A 20,009-nucleotide genomic window follows, 5' to 3' on the forward strand; every position below is an offset into this window, starting at 1 on the left:
GCTGGAGCCTACATCTCCCAAGCCCAGGGACAACATACTGTACAACCCATACCATGTCCTCAGAAATGGGCCCAGGAACCACATAACCCAGGGCCTTGCCCCTGATTCTTTGAATAGGAAGCTCTGTTGTACACAGAGTGTGGCTGAGTCCCTCAGCCTCTCCCTCATGTTTCAGTGGAGCTCTTTTCTCTGATACAGGGCACTGGCAGTGCTGGAGCTAAGGAAATGGATGCAAACATCAAACACCCAGGGGCTGCTGCTCCTGGCAGTTCAGGTTACCTTTGGGCATGATCTGATGCATGGCGACCGAGAGGAAGAAGATGGAGTCACTGTAGTAGGTCCCTGAGCCCGCACTGAAGTGCTTCTGCATGGCCTCCACAACAGGGAAGAGCTTGTCCGTCAGCACAGCAACATCGTGGAAGATGACCTGTAGTGGGGCACAGGAAAACCACAGGAGTCAGCCAATCAGCTCCCACCCTGAGCTCCAGAAAGACACCCAACACTCCTGAGCCCAGGAAGGTAGAAACAGGTGGCACCTATCCAGGGTCCACGAGCAGGGGGTGAGAGTGCAGAGTAGCAACAGAGAGTTAAAGAAATGGGGAAGAATGGGGAGCCAGAGTCGAGGCAGTGCAGAGGCTGGCTATGGGGACAGGGACACTAGGGGGTGGAGGTGTGTACAGGCATGCATGGGAGAGGGGTGCAGTGGAAGAGAAGTGGGAGGGAGGACAGGGAATGGGAACAGCTTTCTGCTTTTGAACTTCAAGTGGGGCAACCCTGACGGTGTAGCTCTGTGCCCAGCAACTGGAAACCATATTAAAGTGTCTGGTCTTAGAACTCAGGATCCTCAGGATGTCTGGTTGGCTGACACTGCTTCGGGCATCGCCACCTCCTGGTGACCTCTACATGTGTTCCACAGGCTGGTCAGATGCTTCAGCTCTGCCTCCTTCATCCAAGAGTGCGAACAATGAGAGGATCTGGCCACTGGAAAATGGAACCTGGGAAATGCTCAGTGCCACAGTAAACTCATCTCAAACAACTCAACAAGCATTTCTTGAGTGCCCCAGACACTCTGGAGGCACTGTGAGAGGCAGAAGGAATAACCAAGTACTATCTCCCTCAAAGCACTTACAAGTCTAGAGGTGTCACCACCTGCTGCACAGGCTTTGCAATTTAGGAAATGCTCTCACAAACACACATGGATCCCCATGACAACCCAGGACTTCACAGAGGCAGACATCACTATTACAGCCTCCACATTACAAATGAGAAAGCAGACACTCACAGAGGTCACACTCACCCAAGGTCCCACAGCGAAGTGCAGAGTCACACCTTAACCCTGGTCTTGGGACTCCCAGACCCATGTTCTTTTCACTCTAAACACATCCTCTTCCCTTAACAGTGACCAATGAAGGAGGGAGACATCAGCACGACTAGCGATTAGAGGAGACTAGAGTACTAGTAGGACCCTGAGTTGGTTTTCCTTGTCTGCCACTATTCCAGAAGATTAGAAATCCATCCTACAGGAAGCCCCAGCCTCATACAAGATTCCAAATTACCATACCCTCTGTTCATATATGTCTTACAAGGTTTTTTTGTTGCTGCAAGTGCCCCACAGCATCTGGATCACTCCACTACACACAGAGGCACTCAAGCCAGGAGCCCGGGTGTTCCTCCTCCTCCTTCCTCAGCCCTCCTGAGAGATGTGCAGGTGACGCCTTCCCACCACCCTCATCCCTGGCAGCGGACAGGACAAGCCTGCCAGGCTGCCACCTGGCTGCTTAACCATCACCACGCCAACTCCCAGCCCAGGAACCCATCTGAACAGGTGCCAGCAGAAAAGGTAAAGACCATGAACCCCCTGACCAGCCCATTCACTCTGTCAGTGACCCTGCCAGTGGAAGAAAGGACAGGTGTGGGCGGTGCCCAAGAAGTTCTCAAACAGGTGGGCTGCAGTCTGCCATTCACCTTTGATCTCTCCCCGTTCTCTGCCCAGGTTCCTTCCTGTCCCCGTCTCAGTATCACCTGCACACCCTGAACTTCTAGAGCCTCGGTCGTCACGGCCCTGCAATGGTGGTAAACTGCCCTGACTGCTTTTCCCTACTTATGGTTCTGATTTGGGCCTGTTCTTCCCTAATTTCTTGTATTTCTTATATATTTCCTATATATCTTAGCTACCCTCTCCCCACAGATCAGTTTTCACTCGTGTGCACTCTGAGCCTCGTTATGCTCCAAACCATCACTGGAGGCTGGAATTGGACAAGAGGCTGGAAGCTCACAAGAGGGTTCTCACAGAAGTGGAAGCCTCCACATTCATTAAGAAGGAAGAGAAAGAATGGACCTGCACACGCACAGAGCGGGCCCCTGCGGCGATGGCAGCTCGCTCCCCTCCCAGCCCCAGCCCACCCCAAAGCTTCACAGGAGACAAATGCAGCCCATCAGCATTAATAGACTGACAAGGACAAACTGTACTCAGTACATGTTCCAGATGCTGTACTGTGAAGTCCACTCCAATGAATATTTCACATAATAAATCTACTTAAAGATAAATTAATATGTTCCATGGAATACACTTTATGCAGCAAGAAGCAAACCACAGACACTGCAAGTGTGTTTCAAAACGCCCAGGCCTCCCAAAGCCTAAAATAGGTGTGCAAACTGTGATCTCCCTGAGGACAGGGTGGGGGTCTGGCACACTCTGGAGCCGCCAACGAAGACCAGGGCTTTGGTGCCTGGCAGGGGCAGCAAAGCAGTGTGAAGAGAGAAAAAGAACAGAGTGGAGAGAGAAAAGACCACCCCTCGTCCTTCCCGCCTCCCTTCCAAATCCCCCACCTCAGGAGCTACAGGACAAATTGCCATATAACCTAGGAAACCTGGTGCCTCCCATATTGAAGGCAACTGGCCAATGAGAAGATCCAAAATGTGCCAACTTGAATACATGAGTTTTAGGAGGTAGACAAAAAAATCAAATCACGGTTGTATTAATTTATCTATATACACACATTTAAAATTAAAATCCTATTAAGTATAAAATACCATTTTCCCACACCCAGCTTACAAAATAATTTTTTTTTCAAATCCTTCCTACACACCAACAATAATGCCTTTATCAAGCCTAGAGTCAAGTTGGGTCACCCAGAGCACATCATCCTCACTAGACATTTAAGATGTGTTGGGTACAGCTCCTTGTGAATCTATGCAGGATGTTGTTATTGGAAATGTTATCCCAGCCCACAAGAACCCACATTCATATCATTAAGGCAGTTGGTTTTTTCATCGGCCTATAATCATGTATTTGTAGCCACTTACTAATCTTTCTTTCATTTATTCTTTCTTTTATTAGTGATCTTTGGGCTTGTTTATAATAATACTCCACCCTTAGAATTATGAGGTCAGACCCCTGACCCCAAGGAATAATGATTAAATCTCTTAGATTTCTTTGCCTCCTTTTATTTCTTAGTTAATTCTAGAAGCAACTAAATTCAGTAATGATTGAGGTTTTTTTCAGGCTAAGGTGTCCTGAAATGGTACTCTGTTGTTCAAAACAAAAGGGTGTAATTGAGAAAGTGTTGTGTAATATAAGAGACTTTAGAAAGACTCAACTCTTTTGAAAAGGACAGTTGTGGGAGAAGGGGAAAAGAGAGGGGAAGTTTGCCCCATATTCTATCACACAGCACATCCGTGACACTTCCAACACAGGGAGGAAAAGGCAACCAGTCATGGCAGAGCCTGGGGCCAGCAGAAGCAGGTTTCTTTGCCAGCCTGGCCCCACGCTGGCTGGCACAGAGGGGCCTGAGAGCCAGGCCCCTGCCCCTCTCAACATTCACCAGGGACGTAAAGCCACACCAAGCCCTTAGCTCTCCTGGTGGAGAAAACTCATGTATAACTTGCCTGCCCAAGCAGGTTTCTTTGCCAGCCTGGCCCCACGCTGGCTGGCAGAGAGGGGCCTGAGAGCCAGGCCCCTGCCCCTCTCAACATTCACCAGGGACATAAAGCCACACCAAGCCCTTAGCTCTCCTGGTGGAGAAAACTCATGTATAACTTGCCTGCCCCTCTGGGAGTCATGTCACAGCTATGCTCTTGGAGCCAAGAACAGAGGTAGTGAGGGCTGGCCCTGAGCACAGGAAGGTGCCAAGTTTCTGGGAAACCCCAAAGCCTGCTTGAAGAACAGCAACTCCTCCAGCTGCAGGCAGCAATGCCACAGGTTGTCCAGAGGCTGAGGATCAGCCAGAAACTGTCTCCAGAAGAGCAGTAGGAGAGGAGACTGACAGTGCAAAGCTTGGGAAAACCTATCCAAATCTAACATTCCTGGTGCACCCCACCAAACACTGAATCCCTTGACTGCAGGAACAACTCGTCCTGAGAGACTTCCCAGAGCACTGGGTAGGAAGGATTCTGCACACAACACCTGGGCTCAGCAAGAAATCATGCCATCATCAACAGAAGCACGCTTCCCACGTAGTTATCTATCATCCCACTCGCTGGGCCTCTAGTTTTGGCTGGAATCACTCCAGTGGTGGGGAGTCAGTGCCTCTGAGACTCAAGATGCAGAGTGGCTCCTTATTCAGAGCATGGTCCTGGGTTCAGATGCTATAACGCCACTTAGTCACCTGGCAACCCTGGTCAAAACACTTAAACACCCTCGCTCATATAGAATATAGGAAAGAATCATGTTGCCTGTCTCATGGGGATCTTACGAGGAATGTAGTGGGTGCTCAATAAAGAACAAGTGACATTGTTTTTACCCCGTTCCAATACAGTTAGAATGCCTTTTGCATATAAGAATACCCACATTTGAGAAGAGAATGTGTTCTGTATTTACGTAGTCCCAAGAAACTGCAGGCAATAATTGGAGCTGCTCCACTCAGCAGTGCTCTGGCTGGATGGAAGATAGTTACAGGTCTTCCTCCTGCTACACTCAGCCCACACCTCTAGTCCTGCCTCTGCAAGGGGCTGCCCAGTGCCCAACCAGAAGGTTCCTTCCACACTCTTCATGCTTAGTATGAAGTACCTATTTGCAAACTGCTTCTAAAGTTTCTAAAACAATCCAAGCCCACAGGTAAATTAAACACAATTCTGAATAGAAGAAGTCTTAATGAATCAGAAAAACTTCCTTCAGTTGGAAATAATACCTTCCCTCTGCCAGTCTCCTGCTCTCAGGCCTCCCGCAGCTTGGTATGCCTTCTCAGAGCAAGGGCAGGTCCCCCATGACCCCTCAGCCCCATACCCTTTAGGACAAATGAGGGAACAAGCCCCACAGAATGATCTGCTCTGAGGGCAGTGGGCAGGGACAGAGCATGCATCCCCCCAAGGCCGGTCAGCTCCCACAGCCACATCACTAATCTGAGGGATCTTAGTAATCAACAACAAGAGCTGGACAAAAATGATTTTCTGGAAAAAAATTACTTCCTCATTGACCTGCACTATGAATGTGAAGGCATATTCCTACAAGGGAAAGAAAAACTTGCTAACAGACTGGCAGTCTTTCAATTCCACAAACATGCCAAACACGTGCATACCATGGGGCCTCTGCACTGGCTATTCTGTCTGTGCAGAGCACTCTCCCCCACTATCTCCTCGTGCCTGGATCCTTCTAGCCCTTCAGGTATCAGTTCAAATGTCACCTCCTGAGATTTTCCCTCACCAAAAAACGTGGCTACTAGCCCCCTCCCACCAACACACACACACACACACCACAAACATACATGCACATACACGCACAATCAGTTCTGGCTAATCCATTACCAGATTCTCTCCATAACACTTATCACCACCTGACATGTCATATTTTAAGTGTTTCGTCATTTATTGTCTGTCTCCCCCCAGCTCCCAACCAGGCTGTCAGGCACCATGGGAGCAGGACCCTGTCTGTCTTGTTCACTGCTGTGTATCCAGCTCTTAGCCAAGTGCTTCACACACAGGAGAGGCTCAGTAAGTGTTGCTATAGGTAGGAATGAGGAAATAAATGGGCAGAGATCAAAGCATCCAGAGAGGGGGGTGACATAACAACCTGCTCCAGGACACAGAGCGGTGGCCCTGCAGGACATGTTCCCGGGATGACCTGAGAGCTCAGCAGCTCCTTCCTACCCCAGGTCCTCTCCCCGGGCATACATGTGCCCCTCCATCTCCACCTCAGCCCTTGCCCAGAGGAGAGAACTGTCTTCCACATGGCACTTATTCTAAACCTTCAGGAACACGGGCCACCTTTTCACCTTTAACCTACTGGTTAAAATGTCCAGTAGAGCCAGGCAGGAATATCTCACTGTCAGTAGGAGCTGTTGCTTAAGAAATCTTGTATCCAACTTGCAAGCTGCTTCACAGTAACCCTGTCTGAAATTTATCAAAGGTGTTTCTTTAAATGAAGTTTTTCTGGACTAGGGAGCAATAGATTGAGTGATAAATGGGTAGAGCAACAGAGATCCATTGATCTCTCTTTTTTAATCACTAACAGGTCCTAAAAACACCATCAGTTACCAGTGGCTGCATGTTGCCCCCTCCAATAATTTTAACTCACTTTGTAAACAAAGACCCCCCAGGATAAGTGAAAAATGCTCTGAATTTGTTAGTTTTAAATGAAAAAGGTAAAAACAATAATTGATGTGCAGCTTTTAAAAGAAAAAAAAAAAAAGATCCACAGGTTGGGCCCCTCCCTAATATGATTTTTACCACTTCTGCAAGATGCCCTAGATATAATCTAATTTTATCATGCAGAACCACAAGCAGCTGAAGAGAAAAAAAGAAGCCTGCCCATCTAATTTCTAAAGCAATTTCCAATACCCAGTCTTATGACCCACTTTACTAACAGTTCAAAAGCTACAGCCGCCGACCCCTTTGTCCTCACTACAGGGCGTCCAGTCATCACAACACAATTGTCTGCTCCCTCCCCAGCCTCATCCCACCTCACACTTACTATAGTAAGAACCATCAGTGGTTCCCAGGTAACCGGAGGTGCAATTAATGTTCTGGGACTCCATTAAGACTGCCAACATTTTAGCAGAGATGGGCCATATTCCAGTTCTCCAAGACCTTGATATGACCAAGGCAGGGTAGGACAAGCAGGAAAGATAACATGACAGAGACAGGCCCACTGGAAGGTAGGTGACTAATGGCCAAACAACATCATCAGGAAGACATGCCTCCAACAAGCCTGCAAACTTTGCTTGAGCAGGAGTGTAGCTGTGGGTCAGAGGGTCTTCAGCTTCAGCGTGTAGAGGTTCTCGCTGGGGAACCTTGTAAAATGCAGATTCCTGGGTCCTGACCCCAGAGATTCTGAGTCAGGGTCTGGGGTGAGGCTCGGGAATCTTCATTTAAAAACCATCCCAGGGCTGGCCCGTGGCTCACTTGGGAGAGCGTGGTGCTGATAACACCAAGTCAAGAGTTGAGATCCCCTTACTGGTCATCTTTTTAAAATAGTAAAAATAAAAATAAAAACCATCCCAAGTGACTCAACTGCAGGTGGTCCCCAGACACTCTGAGAAGGGAGGTCATGGATGACCCCTCCGTACTCCATGCCAGTCAGGCTGCCTCATGGTGCCAGTCGGGTTCAGCTCTTGAAATCACACTGCAGCAAGGCAATGGGCAAATTCTGGAGTGACAAAAGAAGAAGACCAAGGTGGCATGGTGACACCAGGTCATCTGAGGAGCAGCTGAAGGAACGATGGGTTTGCCCTGGTGGGTTAGGGAGAAGGTGGAGAGGACACCACAGCCTCACATGCTGACAATCCATTGTCCTCAGCAGCTCCATCCACCCCACTCATGTTTTCACCTTGCTTTATTTTCCTGCCTGTAATGAAGAGAGCATAACTAGCTATACCCCTCCCCTCTTTCAAAACCCCAATTCTCTTTCAGGAGCTCCTCACAGAGCTTCCAAGATCAGTTCCAAGGAAAACAAGGCTGTCATAACTGGAAGAAAGACGAGCCCAGGCTAAGGAATTAGATGAAGTGCCCACTCTGTGCCCAGTGTGGCCAGACCAACTTTTCCTCCTCCTCACCCTCTTCTGGTCCTTGTCCTCCTCCCCTCCAGCAGTAGGTCGGTCTTTGGCAAGCACATAAAGAGATGAAGACTTTGTTGGCACGATGATGTGTAGAGGTGGTGCGTGGAGAATGAGCAAGAACGAGGTTGGTCTGTGTTGCAGGTGTTCCACGCTGTGGACCTTCAAACACCTGGGGCTTCCAGATGAATTTCCAGATGACCACCAGGAGCTATGGCAAACCAGGGAGCCATGTCCCTCAAGGGTGAGGAAGAGTCAGAGAAGACACAGAGAGAAACGCTTTGAAAGGAGTGGAGAGCAGGGCAAAGAGACTGGTAGTGAGCCCTAGACAGGCCGATCATGAAGGAACCAATAACCGTAAGGCAGCTCCAGAGGAAACGTGGGCGCTGCGGGGCTTGTGCTGTCCTCTGGACTCTGCATGTGCACACGACCAGTTGCCAGTGACTTCAGAATGTGGCCACAGGCCCTTGCAGACATTCCTGACATCGCCGAGGGGTTCCGCAGCATAAACCCACGATTTCTCACACAGTCCACCAACCTCCCACAGCCCCGCAGCCCCTCTCCAGCTCCCCGGGCCACTCAGCGCCCGCTGCTCCGCCTCCTGGTCCTGATTCCTGCCATCAACACTGAGCAGCTATTTCTAAAAACAAATGCACAGAGTCACTCCCCACCTTTTTTCAGCACCCACTAAAGAATACTTTTATTGAACTGTGCTTAAAGCAAATAATCCTTGCATAGTGGATATAAGTACTCCTTAATTGGCTCCATGTATAAATCATGAGGTTTTGATATTTTACATTTAGTACTAAATTTTCCTGACAGTAGAAGCCAGTTTTTTTACAAAATAATGGGTTTTTTACCTCCCCCCCCCAATAGATGGGAAAAGTTGGGCCGGCCCAGTGGCGCACTGCTACAGTTCGCTGCTTGGGAAGCGCGGTGGCGCTCCCGCCGAGGGTTCGGATCCCACATACAGACCAGTTCCCGCTCACTCGCTGAGCGAGGTGTGGGCGCAGCACCGAGGGTTGCGATCCCGTTGCCGGTCCCGGTCTGGTACGGGCGCGACACTGAGGGTTGCGATCCGTTGCCGGACACGAAAAAAAGACAAAAAGGAAAAAAAAAAAACAAATAGATGGGAAAAGTTATGAAAGAGAAGGAAAGCAGGAATGGAGAAGAGATGGCAGAAGACGGAGAAAACTGCAGACTGGAGGTTTTACTGTGAAACCCTGGGGTGAGCTTTTACAGTCCACCTACTCAACAGGTCGAGCAGTTGTAGGTCTGTCCAGTCTTCTTCATCGGGCTCCCTGATTTGTTCTTTTTTGTGTGGGAATCGTCCTGTGACCTACGACCCCCAAAGAACATTGAGGTTTACTACAAGGGACACCCACAAGGATGCACTTGGCCAGCTTCCTACTTCAACCAGGTGTGCAGGACAGTGGCCTCAGTTGGGAGCCCTGCCACTCTCCTACACCCCCACCCCTGTACATGGTCTCCCTGAGAGGCCTGGCTGCCTTAAAACAGATGCTGAGCCTCAGTCCCCTCTGGCCACCCACTCCCCCAGAGCCCAAGCAGGGATCCATGGTGCCCAGAGTGCCAGCCCAGCTTGGACCATCAGACTCCACAGCAGGCTCGGTAACTTTCCCGGCTGCCTGCTCTCCTAGGTGTCATGAAACCCCCTCATCCAGTGCTCCCATCACCATATGGTGCACATACCACCTGAGGGTACAAAGGGGAATTCTAAGAGGCACACAGACCAACCATTTTAGTACTTTAATTTATTTTGATGTGCAAAATATTAGAAAAATTAGTAAAAACACTTTAGAACTGTGATTTCACTGATATTACTTCAGGAGAGGCTAAGGAGAAAGGAAGGAAAAACTGAGTCAGTGTAAAATACATGCTAAGTAGGTAATGCTGCAGGTGGTTCCAGGGCATTGGCAAAAACCGTGAAGAAAACCTTCAGATGATCTGATTTTGGTGATACTGTTCATGTCTATCACCTCCTTTTGCAGGTGAGACAATGGATTTAAAGTGCTAAGCACAGTGTTGGCAGCCAGTAGGTGTTCAGCACACTAAGCTCCAGCCTTCCCCTCGTCCCCTATGTCATACAGGCTGACGTCAGAACCAGATCACCTAATCCCTCATCTAAAGCCTCTCACTAAATCCCTTCCTGTAACCTGAAGATGTTACATCCACCAGGTATTAAAGATCCAGTACCTCTCTAAGCAGCTCCTGGCTCACATCAGGCACATGGCACATGACAGGCACACAGCATGTGACAGGCAAAGGGCTCATATCAGGCACATAAAACATGACAAGCACAGGGCACACAGCAGGTACATGACAGGCACACAGCATATGGCAGGGACACAACAGGCACATAGCACATGACAGGCACATGGCACACAGCAGGAACACAGCACACAGCAAGCACATGGCACACGGCAGGCACATGACAGACACATGACAGGCACACTGCACATGACAAGCACACAGTACATGGCATGCACACAGCACACAGCAGGCGTATGACAAGCACTTGGCTCCAGTCAGGCACACAGCTCACTGGCATCTGCTCTTCATGGCACCACAAAGAAACGAAACAAAACGTATGTCAGACAACAACATAGACAAACATGAGCTCATTCAAGCTTCGCCGTGACTGTGCCCTTTATAAAGGAGGCAGCCATGGCCAGAAAGATGAAGTCAACTTTCCAAGGTGACCTGGGGGATGGCTGGGGTCCAATTTGAGCCCAAGTCCTGCCAATTCTAGAACACATACAGTCTCTCAGTCAGCAGGCACTGCCCTTTCTCCACTTTTCCTACCCTGCTCCCTCACTGAGGGGCAGAGCTCCCACGGGTGGGTACTCTACAAACACGAGTTTCGTAAACATGCTGTTTATAGCCCTCTTGATGCCACAGACTTCAAGTCCATGTGTGAGTAAACTCCTGTGTAGGAAAACTCATCATTTCCCAACCCAGCCAAAGCCTTTTCCTGGCTCCAGAGTCCCTCCACTGCTCACCACTTCCAGAGCTTGCACCCAGTCAGTTACCATCCTCTCTCCCCAGGGCCAGGACGAGGCCTCCTAAAGGATCTCCCTCCATTCTCTTCTCCACACAGCGGCCAGTTATTCCCCTCCTTTCACACAGAGTCAAGGCCAGAATCCTCCCTCCTCCCGTGACCACTGACATCCTACCTACTGCACTTCCCCAGGCCACACACTGAGCCACAAACACACCAGGCACCTTCCACCTGACACCCAGTCACCCGAATGCTCCTCCCCAGTGGCTGCCTGGCCAGCCCCTTCCCTCCCTCAGGTCCCTGCTCAATGCCAGCTTGTCAATGCCAGTTTCCCTGCCGACTCAATCAAACATCACAACCGCCCCGTGCTCCTGATCCCTTTTACCCTGCTAACATGCTGTATCATTTACTCACCTGCTAACATTCTACATAATTTATTCATCTGCTTTTCATGGAACAAAGAAACGAAATGAAACCTAACCCCTTTCAAGCCCCTACTTCACAGTCACCCAGGCAGCCAAGTAGACGACTTTTATTAGTTCATTCAATCTTCTTCCTGCCAGAGCATAAGCTCCACAAGGGCAGGGACTTTTCACCTGTTCAATCTCTGCTGTTTGTTGATATACAAAGCTCCTAGGACAGTGCCTGGCATAGGAGACACACAGTAAATACTGGCTGAATGAAGATTTCAGATAGTAATACTGGATAGGGTTACGGGGACCTTAAAAATGCTCCTCTCAAAGAAAGCATGTTTCCTTTGCCCCTGGCTTTTGTGGGCCACTCAGGAGGGCCAGCAGCAGCCTGAGGCTTCCCTCTATCAGCATAAACCTGTACTGGCCTTGAGCTCTTGGGATTTGAGGACATTCTCTCAAGCTATTTTGAAAGAACAGAACGTTTAACTGGGCACAGCTGGTGCCACAGGAAGGAGACAGCCAGGTCATCCCAGGCCACTGCTGCCTTCCTGCAAGGCAGGTTCCCCCACCATCCCCCACCCCCCACCTGCTGGCCTTCCAGGGCTCAGGCCTAGCAGCCCATGACTAGGAAATTGGAGGCTACCTGCTAATTGCAAAAACCAAAGTGGGTGAGTAACACGTGTAGCACTAAAAGGCCACACAAATTATTGATCTGACCCCTTGTGTTTCAGAAAGGAAAACTGGGGCCCAACAAGGTGGGAAGGGGCTACCCACAGGTTACAGGACAAGTCACTGGCTTCTCATACAGCCCTGTCCCCCCGCCTGCAAGGGGGTAAGGCAAAGACAGACCAACGTGCACCTTCCTCCAGAGGCACTCTCCTCTCTGCCCTCATTCAGAGAGATGCTGAAAACTCTGGGGAAGACTGGCCCACGTCTCTATACAACCAGGAAGTTTGAGGTGGCACTAAGGAGCCACTCAAGTCTGCCCTCAAATTTTCCCTCCTACCCTCTTCCCAAAGTTGCCCCCAAGTTTCTACCTCCTGTCTCAAAGGCAGCAGGACCCACACCAAGGAAAGGGAGTCCACACCAAGTGCTCAGGAGACCATGGGGTGAGGAGGGGGACCTCTGCACTGGAAGAGCTCAGTAGCATCTCCTAAAGTTGAAGACACAGATGCTCCAAGACCAGTTAACCCCTTCCACGTGTGGAAACTGGAGGGCCTCAAGCACATCTGTGCACGCAGGTGTGCACCTGGGTGTTCACCACAGCAATTTGTGGGATGGCAAAAAAAGGGGAACTGCCTAGCCATCTCTCAGATGGAAAATGGGTAAACTGAGGTCTACCATAAGGAAATACCACACAGCAGCTAAAATGACTGAACAAGATCTACATGTATCTACTGGGATAACCTTAAAACCACAGTGTTGAGTAAAAAAAGAAATATGAAAAGGATATATAAAATGAGAACATTTATATATGCTGAAAACATACAAAGCAATAACATATATCTCTCTTATGCACACATGGACAAGGGGAGAAGGGAAAGAACAGGTACATACACACTCCACACACATCAGCTCCTCCCGTGTGACAGTGAGCACCTCTGGAGAGAGTCGACGGGCAAGCAGCAGAGGCGGGCCTCAGCTATCCCTACAGTGGTTAATTTCTTTAAAAAAAGAATCGGAAGCAAATACAAAATGTTAGCACCTATTTAACCTATACTGTAGGAACAGAGGTTTCTGTCACACTTTTTCCTAAATTTTTCTGTTTTGATTTGCTTCATAATTTAAAATTTTTATGTTTAAAAATAAACTACTTAAGAGGAGCGAAAGGGCAGTGCAGCATGAATTACCACTTTATGGTGGGAAGGTAAGGAGTGAGCCCTCGGAGCATTACTGCCGGGACTGATTTCTACATATTAATTTGTGGGTACAGGGCCACAGAGGAATGTGAGGTGTTCCTTGTGAAGAACCAAGGAAGCGTTCCTGGGAAAAATTCAAAAGAAGAAAACCATACACACAGAGATGTTCTTTGTGGTGTTATTTATAGTGTGAAAAATCAGAAACTCACAGAACTGCTCACAAAAGAAGTATGACGATAAGGTATGTTACGGCCACATGAGCAATAAGCACAGGACAGGACAGCAAGATGGGGAGAAGGTTCTGACCTGTGGTGTTATTTATAGTGTGAAAAATCAGAAACTCACAGAACTGCTCACAAAAGAAGTATGACGATAAGGTGTGTTACGGCCACATGAGCAATAAGCACAGGACAGGACAGCAAGATGGGGAGAAGGTTCTGACATGGAACATCACGGGTGGGTCCCCTGTTAAGTGAAGTGAGCAGAGGACAGACTTCTCCTGCTACCAAAATTAGGCCTGCAAGTGACAAGGGCCCAAAAGGAACGTGGGAAGACGAAGATGGTTTGTTAGAATGAGACTGATGGTTTACACCACCTACAGAAGCAGGTCAAAAAGGGCTCTCAGTGGGGTCCGTTCACCGCTCCCCACTTTTCCCTAAGCACTTTCTCCTTCCACGTTCTCACAACGCACTCCCACCCCATGGCCCTGCGACTAGGCTGAGTCCTCAGAGCTGAACACTCTCATGCGCAGTGAGATTTCCCTCTCACATTTCCAGACTATAACAAATCCCCCAAAGATTTCCAAAAATCAAGTCCGGATGCTGCACATGTCTCAGAAAAGGGCTTGGAAGTCAACCGTTCTGGAAGCCACGAGGTTAAACGGCAAGGTCATACTGCATTTCCCAAAGCCAGCTACTTAGGACAGAGCTTCTGCCTTAGGTAAAAGAAGTGTTTTTATTTTGCATTTGCTCTAAAACGTCTTCCAACTCTCTGAGAGAGCCTTATCAGTAAATAAGGGGCTACCCATAGGTTCCAGTTGCTCATGTTTCTTTTTTTTTTTTCTTTTTTTTTTTTTTTTTAAAGATGACTGGTAAGGGGATCTCAACTCCTGGCTTGGTGTTGTCAGCACCACACTCTCCCAAGTGAGCCAACTGGCCATCCCTGTATAGGACCCGAACCCGTGGCCTTGGTGTTATCAGCACCGCACTCTCCCAAGTGAGCCACGGGCTGGCCCGGGTTGCTCATGTTTCTGATCAAAGCAAAAGCTGCTCAGTGAGTCTGGGGAACAGGCGTGTAAACAGAACCAACCTACGTAACGCCTTACATCCTCTGCAAACGGTGCTCACGGGTTGCTCATGTTTCTGATCAAAGCAAAAGCTGCTCAGTGAGTCTGGGAAACAGGCGTGTAAACAGAACCAACCTACGTAACGCCTTACATCCTCTGCAAACGGTGCTCACCAAACTCGACTGTCCAGCCATTCACTCTTCCCTGCTGAGGGGAGTCACTAACTAGGTTGAGTTTCAAACTGTAACACACAGAGGAAAATGATGCTCTCACGCACATCACAGGGGCACCCACCGACCAGCTCCACACCAGGGAGCACCACCCCCGGGGCACAGTGAACAGTGCCTCTGTGCTGGGTAGCATGTGGCCGCATTCCTAGAGGGCACCCCCACATGCCCTATCCATCAGCTCCCCCCAGCTGAGTGGGCCCACACCAGCAACCCTTCATGAGCAAGCCCACGGGCACAGGCACAGTGGGCAATCAGGCACCCGAGACTCTGGCTGTGATTTAGATGTCAGCAGTGAGGGACAGTGCCCATCCAACTCTCCAGGACCCGTAAGGACCAAAGCCCCACCCTGCACCCACCACAGGTTAAACTTGCCCTACATCGGGGAGTCATCAGCAACAGAACAAGCATCCGACCTTCCCAACCACAGGACGCAGGTTCACCCCTTACTAGGGTATTTCCACATCACCATCCACTCATTCCTTGAGCCAAAAGCTTGTTCCTTTTCCACTGTGGAAAAACAGGGCCACAGCGGGTAACGCTGCTCAACTGAGCCCTCTGCACTCAGTCACCATCTCACTGGGAACATACACAGTGGGTGGGCTCGGGAGCTCTGCACTAAACTTGCTCTTTTAGTTTGTGAGACAAACCTAAGCTCTACACAGCCAGCTCGCACAGTCTAGGTTCGGACGTGGTCACCTGCACCAGGGTCTGAGCTGACGATGGATGAGCAAGTGAAGGCCAGCGGAGCAGGACCATGAGACGGAATCCTAGGGATGGACACAGTAGCCTGAGGGCAGGACACACACCTGGAGGGCCTTCATGGGTGGCAGGACAGCCATTCCTAAGGGCCACACCAGACATCTGGTGTTTGCTGGGCATCAACAGTTTCTTTGAACATGTTAATTCACTTAATTTCATCCCCACATCAATGTTTTGAGCTAGGTGGTATCACTGTACCCCTTTTGCAGATGAGAAAGTAGTTCAGAGAAGGTAAGCTACCCACTGCCTCCCAGAAGGATGAGGTAGAGCCGGGATCTGAACCAGGCCCATCCGTAGCCAACACTGTACTCATTCAAGAAACACATGCCACTCCTGCACTAGGCTACAGCAGGAGAGAGAGAAAATCAGACTTGGACCCTACCCCTTAAGGCCTCCTAGTCTGGCAAGCTCACCAACGCTGCATACAGAGCAGCGGATAATAGCAGCATCAGAAAGACCGATAAAGCAACAGGTCTTCAGAGGGAGTGGACTCTCCAGGTGGGGTGTTTGAGCTGGACAGTAAACCAGCAGAATAGGAGGTATCTAGAGCACCTACTGTGTGTTGTGTAGATTAGTTCACATAACTGGGAGCCCACTGCCTAGGACCCAGAGGTTCTTGTAACAGACACAGTAGGACTGGGGTTGCAGGGGTACAGAACCAGGCAGGAGACAGCAGCAGGACTACTTACACACAGCTCCCCTTCCCCCCAACAGGCTCAGCCCCCAGGGAGGCCATTGAGCTCACAGTGGGCTGAGCAGGGCCAGGCAAAGGGACAGTGGCAGCCCTTCAGAATGGCTCTGGGGCTTGCATCTGATGAGGCCCATTCAGCTTCACTGGAGCAGCACTCAGTGGGGCATGAATCAAAGCCATTCAATGTACACAAAACACAGTAGACTGCAGGGCAGTCACAGGTAGGTGAGATCCAAAACCTGTGCCAGGCTGGGAACAAAAACAGAAGACAAACAAGTACACAGAGACAAGCACAACCCAGAACTGGCTTCAGAAACAAACAAAAAGGAAAGTAGGCAGAGAGACAGGGGGCAGGAAGCCTGAAAGGAGCACAGGAGACCTAGATCCCAGACCCCCTTGTCCACTGACCAGCTGTTTGACCTTGAGCAAGTCACTTGGCTTCTCTGGGCCTCAGTTCCCTCACAGGTAACATGAAGGGACTGGACTACAGAGCAGGGACAGGACTCCCTCGAGCCCAGAGCTCTGTGACCTGCTACCAAATGAGGGAAGAGGGACTCCAAACATCACAGTCTTGCAAGATCCCACATACTAAAAAGAGGCTCCCAGCTGGTTCCACGGGGCAGAACCCGGAGGAAGAATAAGAGGCCTGCTCTCCGCAAGCCACCTGGTTGCCCTCAACCAGCTGACACAGGAAGAGGACACCTGTGCAAGGCTCAGTGAGCAGCAGGCACAGGCGTGGGAACTGCAGAAACAAGAACAAGCCATCAAAATAAACAGGCATTACAGACATCAAGGCACAATGCAGGAGAGACAGAAAGACAGGGTTCAAACCCTGCCCAGCCACTTCATAGCTGTATGACTCTGAGCCTAAGCCTAACCCTGTATGGTCCTGCTCTGGGCTCCGGACCCTCACCTGTGCAGCCTCTTTAGGGGAGGCTACCTACCTCCTCATGGGTCTAATGGCCCTGCAGATCAAATGAGAGAATGAAAGTAGGACTTAGCATAGTGCCTGCCACTTAGGAGCTCATTCATCGATGGCAATTGCTGCTGTCACTGACAATGATGATAAACCTCTGAGAGATTAACATCCGGGGTGATTCTACACTCCTCACCCGTCAGCCTCCTCAGGACTGAGGTGCAGCCTGGTTTGGAGCAGAGACCAAGAAATAAACCACATCTCCCGGACAGTCAGCAAAGAGGGCTTGGCCAGGCTCTCTTGAGGCGCTGCTCCAGGAAGAGGTGAGCAACAGCTTCAAGACTCCCTAATCTCTTACCCTCCTCTTCAGGTCAGGCCTGGAAAGGACGTTTGCTTTGCAACCTCCTAGTACCCAGTTTGCACACATCAGGAAGAGAGCTAAGAATATTACTCAGAGCTGGAATTCCCCACCCATCTGACAGATGAGACACGGAAAGGCCTTGCCAATGGAAGTCAGGGTCAGAGAAAGAGCTAGAAGCCAGGACCACTAATACCTGGGCAGGACTCTGTCCACCATACTTGCATGGAAAGTGAATGCCTGGGGGCACGGGCAGGGACTGGACAGCCTGCCCGAGGCACTGCTTACCAGCAGGGGGCTCTAGGCAGAAAAAGTAACCACTCCAGCTGTCTAAGGTAAGACAGGCAAGTGAAGCCCCCCACCTCCTTCAGGCTGGCACCAGTACTGCTTCATGATAATACACGGGGGATAGTTCCAAAACCCAGAAAGAAGTCTTTAAAACACACCTGAATCTTCCTGTCTGGTCTCAGACTGGACAACTTCCGGTCGGAGAACCCATGTCAAGAGGTACAAGGAAACTTTCTTTACAATCATGGGGTCTCTATAGATGGCCAAGACCCCAAGGTCCTTGGAGATCTGAGAAGCGAGCTCACAGAGCGTCTGAGGCGCACCTATGCCTGGCAGCCCCACCCTCCCTCCCTGCCAGCCCTCAGGGCTTGCGTTTCCACCTCACTGCCCACCTGCACTGGCATCTACCTGCTCCAACTTAACAAGCTTGTGCTGAGCCTTACACTACGCCAGGGCCTGTGCTACACTACATCTGTCCTGCAGACACAGAATGAACTAAGACACAGCCCCTGTCCTCTTGCAGCTCACAGAGGAGCCAGTTCCAGTACATCGGGAGTCAGACAAAAAGTGCTAACCAAGGTGGAGTGGCCAGGGCTGGATCCCCACATAACTGGCACCCCACCAGAGCTGCATCTTGAGGAGTGAAAGAGTTAATCAGATAAAGAAGAGAGGGATGGGTGTTCCAGGAAAGGAAGCACCAGAGCAAAGTCCCAGATGTGTGAAGTGGCACAGTGTGCCCGAAACTCCAGGGTGTACAGGTAAGGTGGAGCCTCAAGAGAGCCGAGCACTCCCTGGGATGGCCGGGCTGCACAGGCTCTATAGCTCTCTCTGCAGCTCCTGTTCTGGAGCTATGCACTCAGCAAGATGGCCCATCCCTAGTTTCTGGCCCTCACTCTCCTGCCAGGTACAGGGGACAGGGCCAGGTCTGCTGCGCCAGCTGCCTCAGTTCCCTCACAAATAGGATGGACAAGTCACATCCTACCAATTCACCATGGGCACACACCCTCAAAGCTCCTGCTTCCCACAGCCTCTCCATCCACACAAAGCAGTCCCAGGCATACCTGCAATCCCTCACCCTGTGTCCTCCTGCCCCCAGACAGCAGGTGGCCTGGGGCAGCCTAAGCAAAGCAAGCACCATGCCTGATCCTGCACAGGTTTTTTTCAAACAATGACTGATCCATCTGTCCACCTGCCAGAGCCAGTGAAGCCCCTCCAGAACCTCACACTAACCAGGACTCCAGGGGCCTGACCATGGGGGAAGGTCTCGCAGAGCTCACACACTGGACTGCCAGGATGATGTGACAAGAACAGGGCCACCTCACAGCACTCAGAGGGGTAAGAGCCACAGAGGGTGAGGCTGGAGACCCCACTCGAGGGACGGGGCAGGAGCAGGGGCTATGAACAAGCTTCGGGAGTATGTGGGTCTCCCCAGTGGCCTGGCCTTTTTAAATCACTTATAGTTTATACTTGGCTAGTCCCCAAAAAAGATTATGAACAATTGGTGTGTGCAATCAAACAAAACAAAACAAAAAAAAAATCAAAAAGCACTAAGAAGAGGTAAACAAAACATCAGAAATGCTCAGAGTTTACAATAAACAAGTTTGAATTGGAACTTTCTAGAAACTAAGGACATTCACAAAGAAGATTCCATCCCCAGAAGATGCAGCAGGGTCATCCATGTTGCCTACACAAAGACTGCAAAGCACACAGACTCTAGCTTTACCATCCTGACAAGAAACAGCAGCACCTACTCCAGAACACAGGCCAGATCAATGCCTCTGCCCGGAGCCAGGCATGTGCTAGGCTCGGTGGGGAGGGGAGAGATGAGGACTGGGGCCCCTTCCTTCTAGCAAGAAAGAGAAAGCATGGATGCAACTGAACATCAAATAAGGCCACAGTGTTGGGTGATCCAGAGAGGGGCGAACGACGCATTGTCCACAGGCGGGGGTGGGGAGGAGGAGGGTAAGAGAAGGCGAGAACACTGCAGTCTGGGGAACTGAGCAAGGCTGGGAAGAACAAGAGGACAGCCTGAAATTGACCTGAGCAGAACGCTGTTTTGCAGGTCAGCTGCACTGCCCTCCAACTGGATCAACAAGTACGTGCCTTCTAGAACGATGAGAAAACAGCCGCTGTCCCGGCGCACCTGCTCAGTACCACTAGCAGCAGCCACCATTTACTAACCACCTGCCGTTGCCTGGCCCGT

The 20,009-nt window shown here is 50.2% G+C and overlaps 1 protein-coding gene across 1 annotated transcript in view; it reads right to left on the reverse strand.

The window, feature by feature from the left end:
• Positions 1–238: 238 nt before the first annotated feature.
• The window catches only part of XXYLT1 (xyloside xylosyltransferase 1), a 29,376-nt gene continuing 9,605 nt past the window's right edge, over positions 239–20,009 (reverse strand). The window contains exon 2 of the mRNA XM_008568145.1: positions 239–427. Coding sequence (XP_008566367.1) covers positions 239–427 — 189 coding nt within the window. The remainder of the gene's footprint in view (positions 428–20,009) is intronic.

Source organism: Galeopterus variegatus, unplaced genomic scaffold (genome assembly GCF_000696425.1).
Source record: "Galeopterus variegatus unplaced genomic scaffold, G_variegatus-3.0.2 Scaffold380, whole genome shotgun sequence".
NCBI lineage: Eukaryota > Metazoa > Chordata > Mammalia > Dermoptera > Cynocephalidae > Galeopterus > Galeopterus variegatus.